The 23,392-nt window shown below is 41.1% G+C and overlaps 1 protein-coding gene across 8 annotated transcripts in view; it reads left to right on the top strand.

Annotated features, from left to right (window-relative positions):
- aplp2 (amyloid beta (A4) precursor-like protein 2) overlaps positions 1-23,277 on the top strand; it is a 51,947-nt gene extending 28,670 nt beyond the window's left edge. The window contains exons 3-18 of one of the 8 annotated variants that reach the window (XM_084951047.1): positions 1,476-1,605; positions 6,522-6,634; positions 7,979-8,196; positions 8,419-8,615; positions 9,002-9,169; positions 10,798-10,931; positions 11,326-11,400; positions 11,719-11,877; positions 12,967-13,095; positions 15,347-15,446; positions 16,190-16,363; positions 17,058-17,093; positions 18,328-18,395; positions 19,444-19,521; positions 20,774-20,929; positions 21,193-23,277. In XM_084951047.1, the coding sequence (XP_084807173.1) occupies positions 1,476-1,605; positions 6,522-6,634; positions 7,979-8,196; positions 8,419-8,615; positions 9,002-9,169; positions 10,798-10,931; positions 11,326-11,400; positions 11,719-11,877; positions 12,967-13,095; positions 15,347-15,446; positions 16,190-16,363; positions 17,058-17,093; positions 18,328-18,395; positions 19,444-19,521; positions 20,774-20,929; positions 21,193-21,294 (2,037 nt within the window). In that variant the 3' untranslated portion in view covers positions 21,295-23,277. Of the gene's footprint in view, positions 1-1,475; positions 1,606-6,521; positions 6,635-7,978; positions 8,197-8,418; positions 8,616-9,001; positions 9,170-10,797; positions 10,932-11,325; positions 11,401-11,718; positions 11,878-12,966; positions 13,096-15,346; positions 15,447-16,189; positions 16,364-17,057; positions 17,094-18,327; positions 18,411-19,443; positions 19,522-20,773; positions 20,930-21,192 lie in introns of all 8 variants that reach the window. The other 7 variants (XM_084951046.1, XM_084951050.1, XM_084951049.1 and 4 more) reach the window with 7 other exon arrangements.
- Positions 23,278-23,392: the final 115 nt, after the last annotated feature.

The raw sequence follows: 23,392 nt of genomic DNA, 5'->3' as shown, positions 1-23,392 counted from the left end.
CTCAATTAATGTGCCAGACCGTGGCATATTTGGTTTCTTTATTTATTTCTAGCAGTTATTTAGTTGTTTAATTTGAATTATAATTAAAGTTCAGAGAAGTTTTAACAAATTAAGCTTTGCCCGTTAAGTAAAGTCTTTGAGTAGTTGTGTTAAACAATCCTGGTCTCAACACTGACCAAAACAACTGTGATGATGACTTTTGTGATAACTGAGCATGACATTACGTTGCCATTTATCCCCCATTTGTGCCATAGAAACAAGGAAATTTTCTTAAATTCGTGTATTTTTGAACATATATTTTGTCACATTTTCTTTATACTTTTACACCTAAATAATAAAATAATAATTTCATCATGTCTGGTTGATTTTAAGAGCTTTCGGGTGGCACATGTGTGATGGCTAAACCTGCAGTCTACTGTGTTCTGTTATTCATTTTTCTTGCTCCATTTAGCAGCTTATTGGTGCTGCTGTCAGGAAATATATTAAATGTCATTTACAGAGAGTTAACTGAGAAGAATACTTTGACATTTTTGGATACACGCCTGTTTTCTGTCTGGTGGGGAGTTAGATGAGAGGATCAAACCGATCTCATGTCTGTACAAAAATAAAAAAGCAGTGAATTGGAAAAAAAACCCCAAGATATCCGGTTTAATAAGTGAACTTTAGAGCTGCTTTCAGGCAGATTTGTGGACAGAGCCAGGCTATTTTCTTTTTTCAGCCTGCTTGCTAAACTAAGATAACCTGCTCGTGGCAAATGAAAATGGTGTCTGTTCAAAACAGCTGGGTTTGCTTCACAGTAGGTTCACAATGAAATAACAAACTTTTGCACAACTTTAGATTATTAAGTATAAATTATTTGTTGAGGACATTTTAGGTTAGGTGGGTGGCATTGAAGACTAAATTGATGTGTACTGAGGGAAATTAGCTACTGTGGTGAGGGGAAAAGCCAATTTTCATTTCTCTGTGATTTGTCACTAGAGAGGCTATAAGGTGTTATTTACACTATGGTGGGTGGCTTTTAAATTACCAGATCTTGTGACTGTCATTTTCTCAAGCTGCCTCTAAAACGAAGTTTTACACAACATGGATATCCTCACTCTTATTTACTCAGTACTCCTACTATACCTGCTAACCCAGGAGGCTGCTGGAAATGGTGTCATGGTTTATAATGCAGCCATCCAAGGGAAAAAAAAAAAGCAAGGCTGTACATTTTCAAGCAGCCTATCTCAAAAGCTTCAGTTGCATTTACCAATGACATTTTGTTGGCATTTGGGGAAAGTGTAAATCATATGCTCTTTCACGGATGAACAGATGGCATCTAGAGAGTATAAAGTGTGGATTAAAGGATCCTACTGAAGCTCCACTTATCTCACCTTCTCTCTCTCTTTTACACACATCTACACACGGACACACACGTACACAAATGTACGTTCTCTCAGTGCTTAATATTAATTTGGGTCTTCTTCTTCCTGCAGATGTATCCAGAACTCCAGATTACAAATGTGGTGGAAGCCAACCAGCCCATTCGCATTGAGAACTGGTGCAAGAAAGAGAAGAAAGTGTGCAAAGGGCACGCCCATGTTGTAGTGCCTTACAAATGCTTAGGTAAGCTTGTGCACTTATGAGTGGTTCAAGGGTCGGGAGAAATCACTTAGGTGGTAAATGACCCTTCAAATCTAGATGTTCTTCATTTTCCCCCTTTGTCTGTATTATCCATCAGGGTGGAGAAAGATTAGACTATGATACATCTTAGCCACAGGCAGAGGTGACATAGAGCAATATTGGAGTCTGATTCAGTTGACTAATTCTGGCCTTGAGCTGCAGATTGAGCAGATCCAGGCTGGATGGGAGCTAATGTGTTTCAGAATGGATGGCTTAGGGCCATGAGCCTTTTATTGCTGGGGAGGCTTGTTGAGCAATAAACCGCAATCTTATCCTCCCCCTTCCTCAGACAGTGGCCATAAACTCACACAGGCACACAGGGTCAGCAAGAGAGGGGTCTGTGAGGAGGCCTACTTTATTACTCCCCATTTCGCCATTCGCCTGCACTGTCATAGACGATGCTCTCTCTCCTCTGTCTCCTGCAGAATCTCTGTAATCAGCAGTGGCAACATGGCTATATTCTGGTTTATTAAATGTCAAATATAGCCCCAGACTATGCAGGCCACATGCCTCTGTGGCCCCTGACTTACAAAAACACAGTACACTCCTGCTACCGCTGAGGATTGCAATAAGACAGAAATGGAGTCTTGAAACTCCTCCCTATATTTGTCCAGCCATGTCAGGAAGAAAAAACATCTTCCTTCATGCTGCTAACACTTTCTGGCATTCTTTCTCTGTCCAAAAGCCTCTTGCTGATTGAGTTGTGCCGCTTTCTGGGATGAAAAAGCCATTAGCACTTGCACTGGACTGTGAAATAGGCTACCATTCAAGAGCATTTTTGGCAAATGCAGAGAGGTGGTTTTGGGGTACTCCATGGGACAGCAAACACACATCCAGAGTGGCTACTTGGTGGCTGAGACGTGAATACAGATGAGAGATTTAGAGGCGGAATCATTTTCCAAAATTTCACTATGGCTTCCTCTCATCTGACATCCAGAGGCTACAATACTTAATAGGACTGTACTTTCACTACAGCTGACTGTTGCACCTGAACTCTTTAAGTATAGTTCAACAGCAGTGAAACGACTGCCATTTGATTAGGCCAATTTCATTACCTCTTCTAGAATAATTAAGGATTCACTCTTGCAGATTTTTTGTCATCATTGTTAAAGGTGTGACACTCACGCCCTATCAATTTACAGAGCCCTCTCTGCTGCTCTGCTGAGCTCCAAATGAGGAGCCTCAACTGAGAAAGCAGAGGACAGATGGAGAAGGAGAGATAAACATAAGGTGTTGGTGAGAAGAAGGCTGTTCAGAGGGTTACTGCTTAATTATGTAATGGAGCATGTTAGGGGGATTAGTTGGAGGGCTCTGATCATACGCTTCATGACATGCCATGCTTCTGCCACTTCACCGTGGCTCCTCTCTGCAGTCCATTACTTGTCAGGCCTCTCTATCGTATCAAATGCAGTAACAAGTGCTTTTAAATTATTCATTGTTTGCAATGTCTGCATAATGTTTCAGAGAAATGGACATCAGAGGTTCCGCCTTTTGTTTGTCAGTGTACTTTAATTATACTAGATTCAAAAAGAAATGAAATGCTCCAAAGGGAGATGGGCTTTAGCTGGAAGGATTTGATTAAAGGGGCTAGACCTGCACCCATGTCAAATTAATAGGTTTATATGAATAATGCAAGTGCTAAGGAAGAAGCTCAGTGTAAAAGGAGAGAGATGGGTTGTGCTGTAGTCCATCTCTCTCCATGCAAAGGCTCAGAGCCACAATCCCTCCATGTTTCCTGTCCTCAAACAATGGCTCTGCAAATGAATGCGATTTTTGTTCCATGGCGCTTTAATCCCTGCAGCATGATGTCTTTGTCAGACGGGTCAGGATTATTTTAGAGACTTTTTTATTATTATGTCTAGAATGGTAAAAACGGTTATTGCACATGTGGGACTCTGGTGTTTGTTGGCGTGTCTCTTACATAGTGATTAAATTGACTGCAGACTGCATGTTGTTGGAGAAAAATATAGGTGCACTCTTTGTATTTGCAAACACTGATTTATTGAGACAACTTTACATTTGCATTTTGGTTTTATAGAACTAGTCTCCAATATGGCATCATTTATTTGAGGCATATTAAAGCCTTTTTTAAGCTACTTTGTAGACTTTTCAGGAGGCATTTTAAAGCCATGTTTAGGTGGGTGGGAAATGTACATAATTGCATAACATATATGCACATGGCACATTCTTTGCTTTTCCTGTTGACTAAGTCTGTTGGTGGAACAAAGGGCAGGATACACAGTGACAAGTTCAGTTGTCGTAACAGATGCTGAGTCGTGCTATTGTGAATACACTGAAAATGTGTACAAAAAAAGCTTGGTGCGCTATCTGTTAGTATTCCATTATGGCTTGAAAAATGTTTTGCAGAGTCAGAAATAAGTCTTCAGGCCATCACAAAACATTTTCTAGCGTCTAAAACCAGTAGTTAAATGAAGTGTTCTTTCCATTATGTGTCATCAAACTCCAGCTACTTCCTGATTTTAGAAATGTCTGGTTCCCTCTGCTTTAAAAAAGCACAATCCAAATGTAAATGACAGGTTAGCCAAGAAATCAAAAAGAACTTCACATTAAACGAGCTATATGGCTTAAAATCAGACAAAGCAACAGGTGCATGCATGTATTAATAATATTCCTCTAATTTATTTTAACATCTCTTGATGAAGAAAAACTGTATTTCAAACTATTTTTGTCCAGGAAACACTCATTTTTTCCATCCATATTTATATTTGAATTTAGGGTGTAGAAATTATCACTGAAATTAATGACAGCAGGTTTCACCTTGAGAGTCCTTGAAACACAAAAGCTATGCGCTATGATTTAGCACCTTGCAGCACTGAGAGGATCTTCAGTACATGCCTTATATTCATTCGGTGCAGCCAGACCAGGAATTTGACAGTGTTAGCAAGGGCATCTGATAGATGGCAGGTTAAAGGAAAAGTGGATGAATAGAGTATGTGGAGAGGAGGTCACAGAAATAGCAGAGTATATGCTCTTATGCTCACACTTGCAACTACACAAACTGATAATGCACAGAAAACACACGGTGCTGGGTTTCTTGCAGTGAGCAAGGCACAGCTGCTCACTGAACACCGTCATCCATCACCCACTGCAGTGTGACTGCATACGGCATCTGCTTGAAACCCACTCCACCTCACAACCAGAGAAGCCTCTGAGAGTGAGTGGACGAAATGAAAGCATAAGTAAATGAATCGCTTAGCATCCGGTGGAGAATATATGGAGCTGAGGGTTACAGGGAGTCATATTCGTCCTTGAGCTTCTCCGTTTCTCTGGAAAGGAGGCCAGAGTTAGTAAAGCGGAAGGCAATTTAAATCATTAGCAGCAATGAAATAAAATAAAAGTTGTTCTCCTACAAAGTGAGCAAATGTCATGGTTAGAGCTCTACTTGCTTAAAAGTGGGGGACAGAAATATCAGCAGCAAATCCATAAAAATGAAGGGAGTAATCATGCAGAATGGGCACTTCAAGTGTTTATTTTATAATAATTTTGTTATATTATTGGGCTTAGCTGTTCTATTATTCTACTGTAATGCCCTGTGGAGTCATGACAGAGCTGATTTTTACCCCTTAACAATATATAGAATTGCAGATATATGGGACAGAAATTGAGCTATAAAATGTGGTGAAAGTAGTGCAAGAACAAGTAATGAGAATAAAGGGTATAAAATGTTCAGTGACAGAAGTGTCAAACAAAGCCATGAATCATATCTTCATTGAAAGCCAGAAGACAGATAAAATGTTAAATCAGATGCATTCAGTATTCTGTTGAATAATTTTGTGCCAACCAGCAATTGCACAATTACTTAGATGCAATTGATGTGTCTAAGTAGAGAACCTGGATAAATCTGCTTAATGTGGCTAACCTTAACCATTGGTGGGTATAAAGCAGACGGGGGTCTGAAGGGGGGGTGGTGAGAAGCAGCTGCTGAGTCCTCTACTATTTCAGGCTCTCTTCTCTTCCTATCCTACCCTCTCATTTTCCAAAACACTGCTTTTTCACCCTCTACCCGCCTGCCTCGCCTCGCCTGTGCTCCAGCAACCCTGCCTGAGGCCGAGTTTAGGGCGAACCACTAAATGAGCAGTTATAGGACAGCTCCCAGCCCTCATCGTGAAACCTCTAGACCCTGATTTGTGTGTTTTCCCTCTAAACCTTCTATTCATTGGGCCCTCTTTTTCTTTCCCTGCCTGGCTTTCCATCTGTTTCTGGTGGCCATGGCTCTACCTGAGCAACTTGTCACACTGCCAGCATATCAGCAGTCACTGTCCTTTTTAATCTTTCTTATGACCCCTGCACCATTTTCTCAGACGTGCATGTTTTTCTTTTTTCATCTTAAATCTATTCATAGGAACTCACAAGAAACCTTTCAAGCCATTTATTTCTTCCAGATCCTCTTTCTGTCAGCTCGCTCTATGAATAAAACATCACTGAATTGAATTCATCAAGCAAATGATGTCATTTTCTTGCAGGAAGAGCCTGGACTACCTTAAAAGAGTCACAGTGTGAAACCTGATTTTCTCCACTGCCATTTTGATTGCAGATGGGTAACAGATGCAGCTATAGAAGGGAGATGAATCCCTCTCAGGTTCTGAGGCAGCTACAAGTGTTAAAGTGCCAAATGCCCTCTCTGTTATACCGCTGGAATGAAGTATCTAGGACCAGGCAGCTATGAATTATTGAATCTTGGCCCCCTTTTTTGCTCTTCATCTATTCCTTTTTAGTCCAACTATGAGATATTTTTATAAACCCTGGCAGTGCTGTTAGGCAGTGATTAGGCTTTTTTTGGACAGATTGGTGGTGTGAATAACAGGCATATTGGTCCATTTTCTGTTTTGCTGTTACAGTGGGCGAGTTTGTGAGTGACGTCCTTCTGGTTCCCGAAAAGTGCAAGTTCTTTCACAAGGAGCGTATGGACATGTGCGTCAGCCACCAGCAATGGCACAGTGTGGCCAAAGAGGTAAGGAAGGAATTACCTCACAGGAAATGGTGGGAAGACGTTGTTAGCTTTAACTCGCAGATTAAACAAGTCTCTTCTTCCTGTCATATGGATCGTTCTTATATTACTTGCCCGTATTTCCACTCTAATGTCTTTCCACCTGTCTCTGAGAGTCTCTGAGGTCCTCTGATCATAGGCGGATGGGGAGTCCTCACATTTCAGCTGTTAATCAGATTAGTGTTGTGGCTGTAATGCAGCTAATCCCACAGGGCGGCTCCAGAGCCACCCCTTTGGGGCCAGTATGACCACGGCTCACAGAGCCAATCATGTCACTCTCTGCCTCATGCTCCCTCAGTCCTACAGTCCAAAAAAAAAATAGGCCAAAGACTGAGTATCATCTTCAGCCTTAGTTTGTGGGGCATCCAAAACAACCTGTACTCGATAACAAATATGTTACACCTATGCACGGATAAATCTTGGCAGAGGGAATAAGTGAGTAAGAAAAATGCTTCAAAAACAATCTCTCTCCCTCACCACCTGCCACTGGGATGTTCTTAAGCAGGGCGGCAAATTCAGTGGAGTTTCTCAGCCGCCATCAATTAGAGTGAGCTTGCACTCCGTGCTTGCATCACCATTGCTGAAAAATAGCTTGGCAGTTGAAGGACTACATGACTTTTTATCATACCAGTCAGTATGTGGCTGAAGAACGAGCTCTATCCTGCTGGTGGAGAAACCTCCTCTGCGCAGCACTATTCTTGAAGTTAGAATAAACAATGAAATTCAGCTTACATATAAATGTTCTTACAGTTCTTACAGTGCTGGGGAAAAGTATTTCCCCCTTTTCTGAATTGCTTTCTCTTTTTTTGCATATTTGCCACACTTGTATATTTCAGATTCATCAGACATATTTAGAAAATGTGAGACGAGCCTTTTTGTTCTTCTTAGTCAGCAGTGATGTTTACATTGGAGCTCTCCCATGAATGCCATTGTTGCCTAGTCTCTTACTTATTGTTGAGATTCACCAATATTGACTAATCTTGATTGAATGGGCTTGGTTGCACCTTTGTAAACAGTCACTTGGAATAGCAAATAACCTTGTTATCAAAGATCAGTGAAAGAAACAGGAAGTCTTGTCCTTGGCATTCTACACTGGAAGTCCTGGTGGTTGTGTCCTGAGGCTCTTAAGATGATTGCTCCTTCCATAGCTTACATACTTCTTTATCAGGCCAGGCTTTCATTGATGCTGAGGTCTTTTAAAATTGTCTCGATTAATAAAAGTTCAACAAATATCACTTTGTCAAAGTTAAAGTGAAAATTGGAGAGTGACCGACCCCGTGCCACGTGCCCTTTTCTTTTACCCCCCAGGCCTGCGGCAAGAGCTCCATGGTGCTCCACAGCTATGGCATGCTGCTGCCCTGTGGCATTGATAAGTTCCAAGGCACAGAATACGTGTGCTGCCCCGCCTCTCGCACAGAGTCCACCCAACCTTCCCTCCCCTCCCAGGAGGATGACGAAGATGAAGAGGTAGAGGATGAGGAGATTGACGAGATGGACCTGGATGAAGAGGAGGCTGTCGAGGACAGGTGAGCAATTGCGAAGGCGGAGGGCAGAGTCTGCATCTGGTTGTGTTCATGAAATATTGCAAGCAAAATATGCGCTGCGTTGGGAAGGGCGGATGTAACTGGCCATCTGGATGAATTAAAGTTTTGTGACATTGATCCATGGCAGCTGCTCTGTCTCTCTTGATAAATCACTCCTTTCAATGGCTTACACCTCTTCACTTAACCGACTCTTTCCCTCATCAGCGAGACACCAGCTGACGAGCAGCCCACACAGAAGGAGGAATTGGTAGATGAGGATGAAGATGAGGATGTGGAGGACGAGGAGGAGTACCACTATGTCTATGAGGACGAGGAGGCTGACAAGGAGGATGAGGATGAGAAGAAAGAAAGCAAAATGTCTGAAAACCAGGATGAGGACAAGATTCTACAAGAAGTGAAAGGTTTGTAATGTGCTGTTAGATGCTTTCATATCATCCACTCAACCCCCCTCCCTCTAACTCTCCCTTTATAGGCACTTGCCACTACCTACATCTTAAATATAATCAAACCTTTTCAACCTTTCAGCTAGATCCAGTTATACCTAAATCCCCACCGGTCTGTAATTAGATAAGCTGAGCTCACACCAGATACTGTGATGAACTGTTCTTCTTGTATCAGACTGAAGGAACATATCACCCTTTCTCATTCTTAGATAAGTCCAGCTCAGGCTGAACAGAAAGGAGGTTATGAATCATGTTATTATCTAGTTTCTGTAGTTTTCTGAGTGTTTGTAATTGAGACTGCTGCCCAAAATGGCTGGTTGATCTAACAAGCTGTCCTCTGGCAGCGGTGTGCACCCTGGAGGCTGAGACCGGCCCCTGTCGTGCCTCCATGCCCCGCTGGCACTTCGACATGAGCCAGAGGAAGTGTGTGCGCTTCATTTACGGTGGCTGTGCCGGCAACCGCAACAATTTCGACTCAGAGGAGTACTGCATGGCCGTGTGCAAACGTCTGAGTAAGTCTCACGTGACAGAGGCCGCTTTAACAAACCCTCCGCTTTCTTTATCTGTTTGTGTCTTTGCTGCAGACTTCCCACTGAAAGCCTTCAAGGAAATTATAGATGTAGTAAACAGAACACCTGTTCTGCAGTCTCTCACTGCTCCAATCACTATAGCCGTTCTTTCCACGTTACTTCACAGCCACGTCTCCTGAATATACTCTAAGCTGTTCTCTTTTGCTTTATTTTTCCAAACAATTATTTTTATTAATTATTTCAGTTAAAAAAAATCATATCAAAAGTGACAGAATCTTCTTGGTGCAAAGAAGGTATTTTTTATAATCAGTTAAATTAGTTGAAATCTGTTTAAATGCGAGTCAGATTTTGTTTGATATTTAAATGATGATGTAAACCAATTCTTCAAATTACCATTTATTTGCTACTTCTTAATCCATCAGATTTCATCCTTGCATCACTACACGTAATGACATTTTTCATTTACTTTTTTTATGAAATAGTCTATTTGTAAAGACAAGATATAGCAGGTTCATTACTTTAGTGAAACGCTCTACTAATTTTGAACTGCAGACATTTTCCATATTAGTATTATCTAGTAGAAAGAAATCACATTTTCATTAGGTTTCATTTGAATATAAAATTACTTGAATAAAAGATTAAATACTGGAAATGTTATTTTCTTCCAGTCTTCTGCCTGACTGTCAAATCGGAGTTCTCTGTAGCAGTAAAAGACAAAACTGTAAAACGCATTTAAAATTTAAACTAAATTTCAATTTAAAAAAAAAAAAACCACTCATACTTTCCCCTCAGTAGTGTTCTTCTTTCTTCTTCTTTGACGGTCAATGTTTGCTCCCGGCATGAGTTTGTTTCTGTCTGTCTATCAGCAACCTGTCTCTTCTGATCACAGAGCACTGCAACTATTTTTGTTAGAAACCACCAGCATATGTCAGTCAGTGGCCCCTTTTTTTGCACCTGCAGTGATTTACTTCCCATCAGGTTAGACATAGTTCACAGTTGTAACCAACTGGATTTTTTTCTCCATTTTTAAGGACTGAAGCTGCTAAATTTAGGAATTAGAAAACAAAGGTCCTTATTTTTAACCCATTCCTCTTTTTAAAGATGACGGGGCCAAAGAGCTTGAGGTGTCTTTCTATTTGCCAGCCTGAAGCAGGACTGTTTTTGCAAGTTGCAGGGATATGAGGAGGGAGCGGTGCGTGACTGTATAGAACAGAGCCCTCTGGCTTCACCCCCTGTGACCCAGTTGTCAAATACGGAGATATTTCTATTAGTGTCGGAGATGCGACCTGTCAGCAGAAAGCCGATTGGAAGATGAAAAGAACTGAAATGGAAAGACTGTCAGATTCTCTTAAATTTATCAGACTTACTGAGGGTGGAAGAACGCCAATGAGAGGAGTGCATCTGTGAGGATTTAGGTCCGGTGTCAATCTCCTTTCGCCTTTCAGCTCTCTTTCTCTCTGTGCCCAGTTGTCTGCCTGTGTGTCTGTCTTGCTGCCTACCTGTTTCTGCCAGGATCAGCTGGTCTGCTAGTCCGTCTCTCTATGTGTGTCAGTCTGTCCGATTGTCAGTTTGCTGCCCTGACCTCTCGCCATCTGTGTCTGACTTTGCAGCCATGCCCCCGACTCCTCAGCCCACCGATGATGTCGACATCTACTTTGAAACCCCCGCCGACGACAAGGAGCACAGTCGTTTCCAGAGAGCCAAGGAGCAGCTGGAGATCAGACACCGTAACCGCATGGAGAGGGTGAGTTTACCAGCAAGAATCAGGACGCTGATATGTAAGGATCTTTCCACTCAGCTGCACTGTGTGACCGCATTGTACATGATCGCAGATGTTTTGAAGAGATTTATTTCAATAAAGCTGGTAGCTTTTTTGTTGCATCATTGGCAGTCAAATAGATATTTGTAGGAGGAAAAGGAGCAAGTGTAACATTTATTATCTATGTTGTTTTTTTTAGATGTCACATAAATCAGAACATTTGAATTTGAGATAACAACAAGAAACAAAGTCATACTTTATCAGTTTCTTACCTACCTGGTATTGTTTTCCCAACAAAATAGCAGTTTTCTGAGTCATAGTAGGACTGCCTTTTATCTCCATTTCACTTCCTTCCCTCTCTATGCACTTCTCTCTCCAGGTAAGAAAAGAGTGGGAAGAAGCTGATCGCCAGGCTAAGAACCTGCCCAAGGCTGAACGGCAGACATTGATCCAGGTAAGACACTGATCCTTTCCCACGGGAGTCGCCCCTCCCCTCGGTTTGTCCCTTTGTTTGAATGAGGGATGATGGCTTGGGTCCCTCACTCCCTGTACCATTAAAGATCCCGTTTCCCTGGCTGTTCCATCTTTATCACTCTAAGGCTAAATGAGGACATTGTTTGAACGGGAAACCTTCTAAATGAGTCCCCAAGTCCCTTAACAAGCCTGGAAGGCAACATGAATGAAATTGAGACTTGTGTTTTTCTGTTAGTAGAAACTGAAAGAGTGCCATGCAGTTTAGTGTGCATATGTAAGATTTTGAACTGGTTTACAGCACTTCCAAGCTATGGTGGAGTCCCTGGAGGAGGAAGCAGCCAGCGAGAAGCAACAGCTGGTGGAGACTCACCTCGCCCGGGTAGAGGCTATGCTGAATGACCGACGCCGTCTGGCCTTGGAGAACTACCTGGCTGCCCTGCAGGCTGACCCCCCCAGGGTAAATGGCACACACCTGCTTCTCAGAGCAACTTTGTCATCCTTACCTTTCTCCATCTGGATGTTTCTTTTTCCTTTCCGTAGTCAATTTGATTTGAATTTCTGTCAGGCCACATTTACCACCAATTGCAGCTAATCTCATATCCTGCAAAAAAGAGCCTCTGACAACTTGCAGTCTATCATGAAGAGAATGGATTACTGCACCCATAAAAACACATATCCCCAAATCCCCCAAAGCACAAAGTCAATCACATTTCACCCTACAGCTATAATCCTTGTGTCAAGTTATTTTTAATTCCTTTTATCTAATAGACTTTTGATGCTTTTTCCCAGCACACAGTTTGGCACTCGGTTAGAAGGTGCTGGTCACCTTTCCAATACCACTAATGTTAGGTTTATCAGCAAAAAGGGAATTGATTTAATGCCTTCATTTGTTCTCATTTCAAGTTTAATGACGTTGCCAGATTTAAGAGCACAGCTTTCGTTACACCTCCAAAACTGTTAATTGCGTCATCTGTAGTCTGATGCTATTTCTGTAAGTGCTGCAGAAGATTTTATGTTATGTTTTATGTGAAGTTAATCATTTTGCATTTCAAGCCAGCATTTTCATTGTTCTTCTCCTCGGATATATGACGAGCAAGAGAAAAACAATTTTCACTTATTTTATGTCTAACATAAAGCTAAATGGGTCATTTTTAATGAGAGTCTAAGGAGGTTGGAAAGAAAAGCGTCTGGACTAGCTCCTTAGACTACGATGACCTGGATGACTGAGAACCTTCACAGACTTTTTAATGAGAGGCACATAACAACAAAAGGGCTTGTCATTTTGAGGATTGGTTTCTTAAATAAACTTAAATCTGATTAAATTTGAATCCTATGAATGAAAGATTTGGCTGAATGAAAACAATGAATATCACTTTTTGGTTGATAATTAAAAATTAAAAGGGGAAATGCATTACAATGCATGTCAATTATACTCTCACGAAACAGGAATATTCAATCATGCAACAGCCAGTGTTATACAGAAATGTTTCCAAGGCCATATTGTACCATTCGACCCAACTGATCACCCTGCCCCTTTTTTCCGCAGCCCCACCGCATCCTGCAAGCCCTGAGAAGGTACGTCCGTGCTGAAAACAAGGACCGCCAGCACACCATCCGCCATTACCAGCATGTTCTGGCTGTTGATCCTGAGAAGGCTGCTCAGATGAAGTCACAGGTCAGTGGGTTTGTTCCTGATAATTATCACTAATACCTCATTTGATTTAGGTTAAGAATTGTCAGGGCCCAGAGGTAATGACATAAAATCCCCACATTATGAACGTGTGATTCAGGAAATGTTTATCTTTTTTTGTTAGAATTAATTAGATTAAAACAGCTAATCATTTATCAATGCGTAATATTTTGCATTTGTACAGTTCAATTTTCTTAATTGGTCCCTGCAGCTGGTTTTGACAATGAAGATGTAATGTATTAGACACCGTCTCAATAAATCTGAAACCTCATGCCGAGCCAATCTAAGATCATATACTCCTATTCCTGCTCAGACAAGGCAGGGATAATGATGTCTCCTGCTCATTTCTGCCCTGTTTGTAAGTGTGTAGGAGGTAGAAAGAGTGTCTGTTGCTCTTAGCTGAAGCCCAGGAGGAGTGAGTAGGCTTGCCTGATGGAGGGAGGGCGAGTGCTTCATTCACTTAAGCCTCAGCCGAAGATTAACATTGCGCAGGTCTTGTGTAATGCTGGACTCTGAGCGGCTGCACAGGGCTTTGGCTAGAAGCTCCTCTATTAGATGTACTCGTCTCTGTGTGTTCGTGTGTGTGTGTCAGTGCCCTTCGACACCATTTATCCTCCACCATTACTGATCATGCAGCAGATGGATGAAAAACACAGACAACAGAGGAACTGAAGAGACTTTCTTTTAAGATAAATAGTTGGATCTGGGAGATGGTAAAGAAAAAACGATCTATGCCGTTGTGCACTGACAATTTATGTATTTATTTATTTATTTTGCCAAGCCTAGAGCCTCTGTCTTCCTAGACTTATTTTCAGTTTTACCCTCACCTGTCTGACTTTAGTAAGGTTGCTTGATGCATCAAAATTGCTTTTTCCAACATGGGGACAATGTAGTTTCCTTAATCAGAAATGCTTCTTAGACACAGACAGGAAGGTGCCAGTGGGCTGCAGAGCACCTTTAATAGGGAAAGGTGCATCATTGCCATCTGTTGCTGGCGCTGGTGCACTGCAGCCATGTGCTGGGAGATTAAAGCAGTCAATCATCATAGTTGGAAATAAACACCGGTTACCTGCCAAAAGCTGGTCAGCTTTGTCTGTAGGGGCTTTTTATTTCCTGCCAACCATTTTGGCAGCAAGAATACTGAAATATTTCTCCTCTTCAAACATCATGTTGTTTATAGAAATAGTGGTAGTGACTGGAAATGTTTTTGGACACGCCACATTTTTTAAAAAATCTTTTCCATCAAACGAGTTGCTTTTATTTTTGCAACACTGCGATGTGGTGGCGATCATTGGGGCCGACAGGCTGCAGATCCTGTCAGAGCGGCTCGGAGCTTCAAGACTAATTTGAATATTACACGCAGCAACTTGTTTTATCTTTGGAAGTCAGCTGGCTGTGAGCGAGTCTGGATTCATCTCAGGGAATATGCACACTTCCTGAAAGCGCAATTCTTCTCTGAGGCGGCTCTGTTTAAATGTGTGATCATGAAAAGCTCTCTTTAGTTTAGTACATAAATATGTTAGTTGGAGAACAGAGAGCTGTCTGCCCTCAAGTTTGTACTGTATAGTGATTCATTACATTTGGGGAAAATTTTAAGTCAGTTTCCAACTTTTTCCTTTTCTTTTTTGTCAATATTTTCCTTCAGATTTCAGTTAGAGTCTACCTCCTTTTCCTGCTGACACCAATATCTGAAGATTAATTTTAATCTTTTCACACACAGTGACCTCGTGTCACTGTGAACAGCTTCTCTGTGCAAATTTCCAAACATGAAAAGTCAATGCTGTGATCTGAAATATTATTAGGTGACAAAAGGTAACCAGTGGCAATAAAGAGGGATTTTCTGGGATAATCATGTTTTTTTTGTTTGTTTTTTTGTTTGTTTTATTTTCACTGGTATATATTCACAGATATATTCACTGGTTTAATGTTACAGTAATTGAAATGTGTTAAATACCATAAAATTGGCCATTTAAACTAATGTTTCATGATCCAGAAACATAATCCTTCTTGATCATTATTAAGGATTTTTAGGTTTCCTATAAAATTATAAATTGAATTAAATTATGTGTCTTAAATGGGAAACTCTTTTGGGAGTCTTTGGGAACTGATGCTGAATTTGAATTATCAAAGCCCTTGTCTCCAATTAGTGGATTGGTTTTAATTAAACTAAATAGAATCATGTGCTAATTTCTTTTGTCACGTGATACCCTGTTTGTTTGGTTTTTTTTTAATTCAGGTGATGACTCACCTGCGAGTGATCGAGGAGAGGATGAACCAGAGTTTGTCACTGCTCTACAAAGTGCCATATGTGGCCGAAGAGATTCAGGATGAAATTGGTGAGTCCTGTTCAGTGAAAGATCCCTGGGCAACTTGATGAAGTCAAAATGAAGTCAGATTAAAAACAGCAATGGAAATGTGCCAGAAAGAAGTCAGTACGTCACATTTTCTCTGGCTCATTTGGGACCTTTTACTTGTATCCTTTGCCATTAGTCTCTTTGTGCAGAACGAAATACAAACACTAAAAGAAACCAGATGGAAGGTTTTAGCACCCCAATTATTAAAAACAGAGAAAAGGCTGAGTTGTGGAAAATTGAATACAGCTATGCAGCTGTATATACAGCTATTACTCTGTTTTTAAGGCGCCTCTGCTCACATCCCCTCATTTTTCCAATTAGACCTGTTGGGACGTAGTGGTGCAATTTAAAGCAGACAGTGTCCACTCATTAAAATATTTTTTCTTTTGTTTCCTTTGCTCCGTTAAAGGAACCATAATATAGTGATGCAGCACACGTTAAAGTGGAGTGGGTGCAGTGACAGAACTGGGTCACAGCTTTCGCCGTGCAGTGTTCTTTTGGGAGTTGTGCAGATTTACACGGAAAATAGCTCTCAGAAAAATAATAATTGGTAGTTAGCAGAAATGGGAACAGATGTTTCTTGCAGCAGTTCTGACTGCTGGGGGAAAATATGCTAACAGTAATCAATGAAGCTTATTTTAGAAACCGCTTCTGCTGCCATGTCCCCAGTTTACAGGTGTCGGCATGCCCCAGGTTTATACTCTGTCATTTGCCCTTTTCTGCAGATGAGTTACTCCAAGAGCAGAAAGCTGACATGGACCAGTTCCTGTCATCCATCTCAGAATCACAGCCAGATGTCACCGTCTCATCAGAGGAGAGCGTGGAAGTCCCTTTGTCTGAGGGCAAACCCTACCGGCCCATCCAGGTCACATCCTTGGGGTCCCGTCCAGATCCAGAGGGTGAGCAGCTCCAGCCTCAGACACAGTCACGAGCAACATCGTGAACAACGCTGTGGCTGTGAGGAGAACAATAGGCCTTACGCATAAGTCTTTCTGAAGGGCAGTGGTGACGAAGCATGTTGCACAGTGAAAGAGAATAAGTTTACATTGTGTTTTGAGCCAAGCAAATGTGCACTGTAGTCCACGGTTGAGACTTATCTGCGCCTGCATATTTCCCACTGGCTTAGCCTTCAACACAGAACTGCTAAGATTTTTTTTTAAAGTCACAAAGCCTCAGGGTCTGCTACTAAGCTTGAGCCAAAAGCAAGAGGGAAAGAAACAAGCAGTTATGGTTCTATTCTTTTTTACATCTGCGCCAATCAAAAGATTCAATCCTCAAGGAGAGAAAAAATGATGGATGGAACGCTTCCAACGAGAAGGAAGGCAAATTACTAGTAAAGCCCCAAGCAACATTTAATAGCCAAACCAACAGCCCAGAGGGCTTAGACAGAGCTAGCCAATTCTAAAATGGCTCCCTTTCTGGAGTTTAGTTATCTTTATCATTTATTTTTGGATTCTTCCCTGCTGAACTCTTCCTAATCAATTAACACAGCTTGATAATCCTGCCTTTTCTCTTCTTACCTGAGTTCTTTTCTCTTCTCTCCTTTCCCTTTTCTGACCTTCTTTTTTTCTGTTGCTCATTTCAAATGCCAAGGCGATCTATCAGACTCCCCACGTGCCTTCAAGAAAGGTTGGTGCCTCTGTTGCATCTTGTTTTTCTGCCCCCACTCATCTCCCCAAGCCATTCCCATCTACTATTTTGTTTCACTCTGCTCCTTCTCCTCTTCCTTTCGGTATTCTTACTGTTTCTGTTTTATCAGAAGCCGTCTGGTTGTTTTCTACTTTTTTTTCCGTTGGCCCCCAGCTACGTTTTGTGCTTTTTGTCATACTAGGATTATCACTTCATGGTAAATAACACATTCAGTGGCTTTGAAATCAGGTAGAGCTAGGTCACAATGAGCCCCGCGTCAGAGACACTGTTGTGTGTTCGTTGTCATCCTGTTCTCAGTGCATTTGTCAAAATACCGTAATTATTTCACCTCCCACAAACTCATTTCCCTCCTCAGTTTCCTACTTCCTGATAGAAGTTGGTAGATTTAGTGTCCCTGTTTGAGGCTCAGTGTTTCCTCTGCTGACCCATAGCCTGAAATACACTGTTTAATCTGTTGATAAATGACTTAAATTCTTTTTTTTTTTTTTTAGCAAAATAGGAAAACTGCTTCAGGACTTATCAAATCTATATACATGAGTGGTCCCATTGTTCCCATGCTGCTGTGACTGTTATAGCTGGATATAAGATTATGCGCAGCATGCAGTACAATCTGATAACCTGCCCTGCCAGAGTGATTGGCACCACTGCTCAACGAGGCTTGCAAACGTGCATACTTGTCCCACACTGAATCAGAAGACAGTTTTATTATTCTTAATTGTTTGGTACTGACTAGATTAGAGCACCCGCCGAAGGCAATAAGCTGATACTGAATGTTACTCTCGTTACCTTTTCTGATGTGTTTGTCCCTGGTATGAAACTGTAAGTGTGGCATATATTTTTGAAGATTTGTATGAGTTGAACTACAGTGATACGGTTATGTGAGGGATACAAAATACCAGGATATTCACAGTCGTTAGTGGGGTCTCGTTCAGTGACTCACTGCATGTTTACAGAGAAATTGCAGATAAATGCAAAGCACCACTTCGAGGGGGCCTTTGTAGAAGGTCAGTGTCATGCTCACAGTGCTCACTCTGTGCTGAGGGGAAGAAAGGTCTTTGTTGTTACCAGTGAACTAAGGAGACTGATGCAACGGGTGCAAGGACAGTAGCTGGATATCTATGTGCAGCTATCCACCACCGATACCGCCATCCCAGTTTGGTTGTTTGCTTGTGCTAACTTACTGTTATTGACTGTGCTCCTTTACCTCCTCCAGGGTCTGCCATGTCTGGCTTAGATGGTTTAATTGGTGCTGAGGAGAGAATCATCAACAGCAAACCAAAGGTCAGCGAGAATGTGGTAAGAGCTCTATTGTCAGTTTGTGATTGTGTTCGTGCCTCAAAACATATTTTTCTTTCTGACTTGAGAGAAGCATTGTTAAAGCAAAACACAGGACACGAACAGTTAGATATCATTCCAACAACCCTAATTTGATACAGTTGTGCTGATGAGACAGATTAATGAGTACATTGTGCTTTCACATAGCTCTTAAGTTCAGCATTTAATGAGACAGATTATTCCAGTAACTATGTTGTCATAGTTACAGCTAACTAACACTGAGCTATTTGCGTGTCGGCGTTTGGCTTCTGCCAACCGACCCTCATTCAGATCAACTCTACACTTTGTTCAGCAGTCATTGCATGTTACTTTCCTTTGCCAAGCGCAGCAGTCTTCTTCATGGATTTCAAATTATGCTTGGCAGCTGTGTGCGCGAGTGTTATGTTTGCTGTTTCGCATGCTAATCCAACATCAACTGTAAAGCTGCGTGTACTTTTACGTGTCTGTGTTAATGTGAGTTGTGCAAGTTTTTTGAGTGCATGCATGTATTTTTTTGGAAATGCTAGTGGGTTGTTTTTTTGAAAGCGAAGCAATCTGGAAAAAAATGTAAAAATGGTGGTGACAGCTAAAATGTTCGTCGTGGTTATGTTCTGTGACAAACAGACTCTGGAGTGCTCTGTCTCTACAAACAGCAGATTTAGTTTCTGCCTCCTGAACACACCCACTCCACTCATAGTGCTTATTCTTCAGACCGGGGCTCTCAGTAATGAGAGGCTGACAGTCTGCTTAGAAAGACTTGTTAACTGTGTTCCTAGAAGAAAGTCTGTTGTTGATGCTTGCAACCCCCCTCCCTCTCTCCTTCCAGTTTGAACAAGACAGCTCCAAATGTATCATCACCCAAACACAGATAATCCTTAACAGTTTACTGCGTTGCACATTCACACCCTCTCACTCTCCCCCGCCTCTCTCTTCCTATTTCTCTCTGTCGTACATGCACGATCTCACACACACGTTGTGGTGAGTGTAACCTGGGCTCCCCTGTCTGTGTTGACAGGTGATTGATGAGTCACTGGATGTTAAAGAAGTGGTTTACAGTGCAGAGAGAGTCAGCGTTATGCATGATGATGAGCTGGTGAGTACAGCAGCACCCTCCAAAGGGCTCTCTGGGGAACTGTAGTTATCAGTAGTGGGAGAAGATGAAAGAAGGAGGGAGTGTGGGAGTGTGCAAAGACACCAGTTCTGCAGCTGATGGTTGTGTAAATAAAAAGAACAGAATTTATTTTTTTAAAAACAACAACAACAACTGCACTGAAACAGACCCCTGAACCCCTCACTTTTATCACCATATTTTGTTGAGGCTAACTTGTTTTGGTTATTTCTGCATGGGTGCATGCTTGTTATGTGACTGTATTTGAATGTACACATTGAAAATCTCGGTTCATATGATGGATGTGAATCCACACAAACTGGGCGTGCTCAGCTTATGTGTGAGACCGAGCGGTGAAATCCCCTCCCCCCCTTACCCCAGTGGCTGTCCACATATGATTAGTTTGTGTCATATGTGTCAGGTTAGATTGTGAAGATGAGCGGAGGTGACTGCGATTGTGTGCATATATCGAACTAGCCAAGATACTACACAATCCTCCACAAAGATACCTGGCATGCATGTGCACACACTATTCACGAGTCAATCGTGTCCCAAAGAACAAAAAAACTGATTTTGTCTCTGTGGTTTCGTAACGTAGCTTAAAGAGTCGGCTCTTTTCCACTTAATTTATTTTCTAATTTTAAAGCAACTTTGAAGGATGGCTGAAATCTCATTTCAGTTCACTCTTGTTAATAATTTACTGTCTCGGGTTTTAAAGGGAAATTCTTACATGAATTACATTATGACTATTGATCGTGATAACAAATCATACCTCATGTCACAGTTGCAATTGATCTGATTTTATTGATTTAGCAGTGAACCACCTACAAAACTTGCCCAAAAAACGATCACTGCCAACAGTTCTCTTTAAAGGGACAGAGAGTAAGCAAAGGCAGTAGTGCCTTGGGAATCTGTGCAGCTTTGGAGGCAAACTGCACAGCATAGCAGATCTATTTTCAAATGACACGTTCATATTCATGTTTCCACTCATTATATGTATATCACAGAAGTAGCAGCTACTACAAGATTCCTCTGTACCCTAAACATAAAAAGGTCCAGGGGAATCTTGTGTTCAGAATGGCTAAATAGAACGAGGTAGGATGAGGTAGCAGTGTCTTCATTATTGCAGAAAAACAACTTCACTGTTTCTTTTCATTGCTTCAGTGGTCTGCTGTGTTTGCATTTGTTGTCTCCTGACTGCTCTCCCTGTCTTTCCCTGACTCATTCTCCCTGTTAGGAGTCCTACCGCCCTCTGGGAGAAGACTTCAGCTTCGGTAGCAGTGCACTGATTGGCTTGCTGGTGATCGCGGTGGCCATAGCAACTGTGATTGTGACCAGCCTGGTGCTTTTGAGGAAAAGGCAATATGGCACAATCAGTCACGGCATTGTGGAGGTAAGCCACCTGTTATTTGGAGGGCGCATAACCACACAGCAGAGCTCTCTAATGAACTGTGGCTCTTCTTATTCCAAGTATCAGCTAGCTATTAAATTATCAGGACGTATATGAATAGAGCTGGATATGGAAATGCAAATTAGATTATTGTCCCCCTGCAGCATTTATGTATGCCACAGCATGAAGAGTTGTCATATGTAGGCCTTTGTAGTGGTCTTATTTTTAAAAAAGTGCATCTGTCTATCTATCTCTCTATCTTGCAGGTTGACCCCATGCTGACACCAGAGGAACGACATCTGAACAAGATGCAGAACCACGGCTATGAAAATCCCACCTACAAATACCTAGAGCAGATGCAAATCTAACCAGAGCCTACATGGGGTGCTGTAGAGTCTGATAAGAGGATGGCAACCGAGGGGGAGCATACTACTGACCAACACGATGCTATTGTTAAAATCATTTGCATACATCCAAACTCCATTTACTGGTTTGTTCAAAACAATCCTTAAGTAATGCTACTACTTCTACTACTGCTACTATTGTACTATAGTGCTCTTTTTGATCATGTTTCTTTTTAAAAGGTGATGTATTTGCCAGTTTGCATAATGGAAAATGTGATTCTGCAGATTTATCTGTAATTATCATACAGCTATCTCAGATCAAGATGTATAACATTTTTTTTCCGGACATTTCTTTTTATTTTTTTTTTTTTTTTTGAAAGGCGAATCATATTAAATTTCATTATTTTTGAGCAGCCATCAATAAACCCGCTTACTAGACACTATGCTTTTGTTTCCCCATCATGCAAAGTGTCATTCATGCAGTTTCTGATGGTATTCTCAAAACTAATTGACGTTTTGTTCTTTTTCCTCTCGATAGATTGCTTGTATATGAAGGTTCTTTGTACCAATTAAAACGTTTAGTGAAACAACAACTGAGAAAAAAGTGAAATCATGAATTATTTACTTTCTGTTCTTTGTTATGATAACAAAATGCTGTATACATATACAACTGAAATATATATATAAGAATAGATGTTTTTATTCCACCTTTTTTTCCCCCAGGGGAGACGTTATGAGTTGGTTTAGGGTTCTTAGCTTTGTGGTCGTGAATGTTTGCAGGCACACAATAAGAAAGCTTCGGGGAAGGTGTGCACAGGCCCCCAGCTCAAATACATCTCACAAACCCTGCTCCAAACCCCTTACTAAGTGAATGTGATGATGTATTCCCTTCTACCCACACAAATATTTTATCATTAGGGAAGTTCAGTAAATAAAAAGACTTACTGACATGTGTTACATAGTTGAATGTATTATGGAAGCCATTTCCATGCTATGTATTTCACAGACGCCCTTTAGGTTTTAATTTCAGTGTAGTGTCACATAGACTGAGGTGTGCAAAGACATGCCACAAACAGACAATGCACAATGCTTTGTTTTTAAAGGGGGTTCTTCAGTGTTGCACACATCATCTGAAGTAAAAACACAGTATAAGTGAGGCTACTCTGAATACAAATTTAGGAATGATGTGCATTCATATTCTAGCTAGTTTGCTGGTCATAAAGTAAAGAATAGTATGGAAACTTATAGCAGTGCTAGTCCAGAGGCACAAATAAAACAATATGCGTAGTGTGGAACAAGAAATCTAGGAAATGACTCAGTCTACCTTTTTGTGAAAAAAAAAAAAAGTATGAATTTTGGCTGGTAATAAAATTTTAGCTTTTTTTATTGGGATGTGTAACAAATTTTGCAGTGTTGATTTTAGGATTTGGGCACTGGGACATGCTTGGGCCGGCCATACATCAAAGCTACCTGAAAACAGTTTGGAGCTGGAGGGCTGTGCAGGCAGACAGAGACACACAGAAAGTTGAAGCTTGGAGAACTGGTTTCTGGAAGAAAGATTTTAAAAAAGCAACTTGTGTAATTTTACAGCTTAGAGATCGACACAAACAAGTAAACTGAATCCTAGGATCCTCTTTTCTCTCTCTTTATCTTAGTATTGTCTTTGTATGCCTGTATAGTTGATGTTGCAATCATGGCTTTTTTCCAGAGGATTCCATGTGGTGTGCATTGTTCTTATATGAAAAAAAAAAAATATATATATATATATATTTGAGTTTTTTTTCTTGTTTTCTATTTTTCTTTCTCTTCCTGTGACAGTATCTCTGTATGTGACTGTCTCACTATGCACCCAAACGGCTTCAATCTTGTAATAGCCTGCTTGATTGTGGAGGGGACTGGGAACTAATATATTATGCATATTAGTGATTTAAAACATTTTGATTGACACCAGTGGAAACAGATTTATGGTTACAAGGGGGATACACATCAATAAACTCACAACTTACATATGGGTGTGTTGTTTTTTTGTTTCATAAATAGCTTTTTTGTTTTTTTGTAGTGGGAGCAAAAGTTAATACTTAAGAAGTGCTTTAATTGGACTTTCAAAGTAATCTACACATAA

Source organism: Perissodus microlepis, chromosome 14 (genome assembly GCF_051167445.1).
Source record: "Perissodus microlepis isolate ML-2025 ecotype Zambia chromosome 14, ASM5116744v1, whole genome shotgun sequence".
NCBI lineage: Eukaryota > Metazoa > Chordata > Actinopteri > Cichliformes > Cichlidae > Perissodus > Perissodus microlepis.
This window is presented reverse-complemented; position numbering and strand designations above follow the sequence as displayed.